Source organism: Triticum dicoccoides, chromosome 6A (genome assembly GCF_002162155.2).
Source record: "Triticum dicoccoides isolate Atlit2015 ecotype Zavitan chromosome 6A, WEW_v2.0, whole genome shotgun sequence".
Classification (NCBI taxonomy): Eukaryota; Viridiplantae; Streptophyta; class Magnoliopsida; order Poales; family Poaceae; genus Triticum; species Triticum dicoccoides.
Window position 1 is genome coordinate 185,559,515 of NC_041390.1, and position 5,746 is coordinate 185,565,260.

Sequence of the window (5,746 nt, forward strand, 5' to 3'; positions counted from 1 at the left end):
TTTTTTTATGATAAAAATAACATTTCATACAAAAACACAATGCATGAACCAGGATGTGAGTTTGTGTTGAACTCCTACAAGCAAGTTAATTGCCATCCTAGTTCCAAACATGCATGTACCAAAGTAGCATGCATGCATGGTGCGAGTTTATTGGTGGTCTGAGAGGCCTACTTCCCCTCTCGTCCTTTCCCTCCCATCCATCCTCCTCTCCCTCACATCCGGCGCTATTTATGGTTAGGTTCTTGCCATTCTCCACTTCTCCTTTTTTCTCTCACTAGACAGAAATATAGTCACCATTAGGAGATCCCATCCGGTTGGTTGCATCTTTTTTTTCATTCCACAAGTGAGCAATTGTTGCATCCGACCTGGTTTTCAAGTCGAGACGGTATGTCAATCATGTTGTACATTGGTCAAGAATTCTGCATTATGTTTTAGGAACATTGAAAACATGATTTACTCCTTCCTCTGTGGGATAGGTTGTTCATTTGCCAAAGTATTTATTTGTTTTCACATCAGTTCTCTACGAATTTGCACAAATGTGTTGTGTTTGTATGAAATTTGTACGAATATGTCGAACTGTTTAGAGCTGGAGGCATGTGCATCTGTTGCAGATCGCCCGGCATCCATCTATTACGCAAAAAACGTTGACTGGCACCATGTGGCTGTGCAGGGACGCGGCCGATCTATGAGATGGACGGCCAGGATGGCGCCCAGACTGGCGTGAGGCGAGCCGTTAGCTAACCGGTCTTCCCCACCGCCGCCGCCCCACGTCGCGCCACGCGCCTGATTCCCACTCGAACCTGCCGGACGATCGACCTGCTCCGATCGGATCGGCTCGGCGAGCGGCGGCGAGAGATCGAGGCCGGGATTGAGAATGGAGGCGGCGCCGGATCTGAGCGCCGTGTCGGCGCTGGCGCTGCAGGTGGACCTCCTGCAGCTGCCGCCGGAGATCCCCGCGCCGGGGGCGCCCGCGCTGCGCGGTGTCCTCGACCACCTCTTCGCGCACTGGCTCTCCCTCCCCGACACCGTCGCCCTGGTCAGCTGCCTGGCCCAGAAGGCCAAGGCCAACGGCATGGGCGGCTTCACCGGGGGCGCCATGTTGCCGTCCATGATGATGCAGGGGGGCGCCAACGTGCCGCCGCTCTCGCCGAGGTCGCCCCGCCTCTCCAGGAAGCCCAGCGGGGTCGGGGGACACCCCAACCGTTGCGCGTCCCCGCTCCGGCCGGCCACCGCGCGCGCCGTCAAGGAGGTCATTCCACAGGTACACATACGCATGCTCGCCGTCGATCCATCAACCTGCCAGCACCATTCTTTTTCCAGCAAGCTAATCGTAATCGTCCATGTCGCTTGACAGTTCTATTTCCGAGATGGACGCCCGCTGCCATACGAGCAGAAGAGGCAGTGCATATCTATAGTCGAGCAGCTCTTCGCCGGGCACTCCAATGGTCTTCGGATTCAAGGTGCGTAAATGTGAAGTGTCTTCAGGATTATTTTGCCAAATATGAAATGAATGAATCTTTTGGATGCAATTTTAATTATAAATCACTGGTGTAAAGACGAGTGGTTTCATTTGGACCTTGTGGTTTTCATCTGATCAAATCGGTGCTCAAGTTTGAAGTTTGTCATCTGGATTAGCTTTATAAGCATAACCAGCTTAAATTGTCAATTATCATGATCATATCAGATTGTGCGTGAGCATATCAACTAACCATCTATGTTCTGTGCTTTTATTTATTTTTGTCTGTTTTTGCCACAATAGAATTTCGGATGGTTACCAGGGAGCTCTGCAAACTACCGTCGTTCTTTACCACTGTTCTTTTTGGAAAGATTGATAAGGATAACACTGAATTTGTCACAAGGTAGTTGATCACTTGATCACTTGGGATTCACGGAACCCACAAATGTTGAATCTTACATTATGGTGTTTCTTCCAGGGATGCCTTTATGGATTTCTGGGTGAATAGCAATATGATGACTATGGACAGTGCAACCCAAGTATTTACGATTTTGAAGCAACCAGATCATGATTATCTCACAAAGGTATGTGTGCTTTACAGAACAAAAGCATGCAGTTAAAGACTCCATAAATGGATGCTGATTCTGTTTCATGATTGATGCCATTGGAAATAATCTAGGAAGATTTCAAACCAGTTCTTCGAGACCTTTTGGACAACCATCCTGGCCTGGAATTCTTAAAGAGCACGCCGGAATTTCAGGAAAGATATGGTAAGCCTATATATGCCCTTCTGTGACCATTTTAATCAAATATTGAATGTCATACAGTATTTTCTTCTACTTATACAACATTGTTTGTCAGCTGAGACTGTCGTATATAGGATATTTTATTGCTTGAATCGAATTGGAAATGGCCTTCTCAGTCTGAGGGAGCTGAAACGTGGAAATCTGCTTGATTCGCTGCAGCATGCTGATGATGAAGAGGATATCAATAAAGTTTTAAGGTGGCACATTTAAACACAAAATTTTACACCGCTTTTTGCTTCTGTCTCTTTGTACGAAAAAAATATTTCCTCTACAACTTGTGAGACACCAATCATTTCTCGTTTTCTGTAGGTATTTCTCGTACGAGCATTTCTATGTGATATACTGCAAGTTCTGGGAACTCGATACGGACCACGATTTCTTTATTGACAAAGAAAATCTTATTAAGTATGGAAACCATGCATTGACATATAGGATTGTAGATAGAATTTTCTCGGAGGTTGGTATTTGTTTCGTTCTACCATTTTCAGATCATTCAAGTTTCTGCACTTATACTTTATCTATTACATGCAGCGATTCTTTACAATTACGTTCATACTGACAGTTTTTAATTGATACACAATAGGTTCCCAGGAAATTTACCAGCAAGATTCCAGGGAAAATGTGTTACGAAGATTTTGTTCATTTTATTTTGTCTGAAGAGGATAAATCATCAGAACCAAGCCAAGATTATTGGTAGGTCCAGCTTTTGTTTTTTCTGACACTTGCTTTATTCTTCAGTTAAGCAATGCTCCAATTATTTTGAGCAGCACTGTAATGTTTCATATTGTCACGTAAATTATTGTGCATTACCTAAAATCTAAGCCTATGCGAGCTTACCAATCACCAATACTGTGATCCCCATGTCTATGCCTCTTCTATAAACAAGTTTCTCTACAGCACTATTAGATCTTTCTTTCAGAGATTAGACTTTTGCAAAGCCGATAAACCGTGGATCAGAGGATGTTTTATTACAGTAGGTCTTTGTAGCTTTGTTCTAAAAAAAAGACCAAAGGGGGAAGGGCCCCTCAGCTTTTTCTCTAAGAACCGAGGAACTCGGATGCATATTTGCCCTTGTGGGTTTCTCCCTTGTATCTAAACCCTTGGTCTGACACTGACTGGTTTCATTCTCAATGTAAGCTAAGCAGAATTCTTTACTTGCTCAGTCTGTCAAATGATTTGTTGGCTACAAATCACACAAGGGATTGAAAAATGATTATGTGGTTTGTGAGACGTTCATTGAAATTTTCTTTAACATGGGTATTCGGAAAAGCAAATCTACTCCTGAGATCATAGGAAGTCTGCCTCAGGAGAAAAATCCTGACTAGGAGATCTTCAAGCGGATTTCTTGCAATAGCCCTCATCATTTGTTTTTTACACACCCTTCATCATGCTAGATTACTTTAAATGGTTGTGTGATCTAATTTGAGATGTTTTCTTGTTGCATATTCTAGAAACTCATATTTATGCTTCCATTATCCTCTTGTCAGGTTTAAATGTATAGATTTGGATGGCAACGGCATACTCACACACATTGAACTACAATACTTTTTTGAGGAGCAACTTCATCGCATGGAATGCATGGCCCAGGAACCTGTACTGTTTGAGGACATATTGTGTCAACTAGTTGATATGATAGGACCAGAGGTCTGCATACCTTTCCTATTTTTGTGCAGTTCATAAGATCCTGTACATTTTTAAGCTGATATGTGTGTTGCTTTTTCAGGATGATACCTTTTTTACCATAAAAGACTTCCGGAGGTGCAAATTGTCCGGGCATTTCTTCAATGTTCTCTTCAACCTCAACAAGTTCATGGCTTTTGAATCTAGAGACCCATTCCTCATTCGCCAAGTGAGTCCAGTTTTCACAAGTATTCTACATCCAACGAGCGCTGATATTTTTGGTCTTCCATGGTGCTAACATTATGTGCTTTCTTCTAATGTAACTGCAGATGCGTGAAGAGCCATCCTTGACCGACTGGGATCGTTTTGCTCGGAGAGAATATATAAGATTGGCAATGGAAGAAGATGGTGAAGATGCTTCCAATGCAAGTGGAGATGTTTGGGACGAGTCACTTGAATCTCCGTTCTAAATTGAAGGCGTGAAGGAACGGTGGCAACACACATCAGAGCATTAACTTACAGCCCTAATAATATCAAAATGAATGTGTTATGGTGTGAAGTATTGTGCAAAAGTTTGATATATTATCTCTAGAGAAACTACAGCTGAGGCAGTTGTTCAATCGTTGGCATTATCTAAAGTTTGACATAGTTTCTAGCAGAGTGCCAACCGAATTCTAAAGACAGATACTTCCGTCCAATTTGTCGCAGAGTGCCAGCTTTGATTAGTGACAGTGAGTTTCAGGGGCAACTGCTTTCATGATTAAATGGATTTGGCCAAGTTATTCATGGCAGCGAGCGGTCGCAGGGCACCTTGTGGTTATTCTGAAGCCCCAACCTGTGATCAGGTAGCAAGCAAGGAAGTGCCATATGTTCGAATTGTGCATTGACTCTGGCTGGAACCACAACGTACTTTTATCATAGTGTTGGTCAGACATATGTTCGTCTTTTTTCAATAAGGTCACCCTCATCAAGAACAGTCATGCTCGTGTATTCTGTATCTATGTTTAGTTTGTAGTTACATGAACAAATGAGTTGTATTGCACAGTTTTCTTTTCTTGAAGCAAATATTGCACAGGATTGCTATTTGTTATTCTAATACAGAAGTGCTTAAGAGCTGGCACTTGCCAGACCAGTACTGTACAACTACCAGCTCTGGATCTTTGAGAGGAAATATACAATCAAGGGATAATTTGAACCGGTTTTGTGCTGAATTGCTGTGCATTTATGCAGAAAGATAGGCCAGGAGGCAAACCTATGCTGAATTGATGTGCAGTAAAGATAGGCCAGGAGGCAAATATTTTCTATGGTCTTGGCAAAAGCAGTGTCACCCAGCAGTGGGCAAATCAACAGATGCTTTGACCATTTTTATTTTTTTTGCAGATGAGGGGATTAGCATGAAAGGCTGCTTAACTAGCACCTTCATCTTTTGCTTTAATTGATTAATAGGTTAAGCAAAGCTTTTGCACCAGGCAATCTGCATGTAAAGATATTTGCATCAGTGGTGCATTTTGAAGGAGAGGGACAGAGGAGACAAGGACACTGGCCCTGAGTGGCTGAGCTGCTGAGCTTACCTTGGGTATATGTATGATCATGCATTTCCTCTCCTTGATGCACCAATTATTGACTCCAGAAAGAAAAACAAAAGGCTGTGCTGTGCTTTGCTCCTGGCCATCTTTTGAAGCAAAACAAAAGAGCAGAAAGAAGCAATCAAGCATTCAATCATCTTTCCTACAACGGTGGAGAGTATTGTAAGCAGCGATGTCATACAAAATCTTGAACAGCAACACACCAGCTAAAGAAAATGAACATAAAGGCTGAGGATTATATCTGTATTACGTGCTTTACAAAAATAATGTGCTAATTA

The 5,746-nt window shown here is 42.9% G+C and overlaps 1 protein-coding gene across 1 annotated transcript; it reads left to right on the top strand.

Moving 5' to 3' along the window:
- Positions 1–761: 761 nt before the first annotated feature.
- LOC119316523 (probable serine/threonine protein phosphatase 2A regulatory subunit B''delta) lies at positions 762–5,084 on the top strand. Its single transcript, XM_037590844.1, has 11 exons — positions 762–1,261; positions 1,355–1,460; positions 1,760–1,859; positions 1,935–2,040; positions 2,136–2,226; positions 2,318–2,459; positions 2,572–2,719; positions 2,846–2,955; positions 3,750–3,906; positions 3,986–4,111; positions 4,212–5,084. The coding sequence occupies exons 1-11, from the start codon at positions 875–877 to the stop codon at positions 4,350–4,352; spliced, it is 1,614 nt and encodes a 537-aa protein (XP_037446741.1). The 5' UTR covers positions 762–874; the 3' UTR covers positions 4,353–5,084.
- The last annotated feature ends 662 nt before the right edge of the window (positions 5,085–5,746 follow it).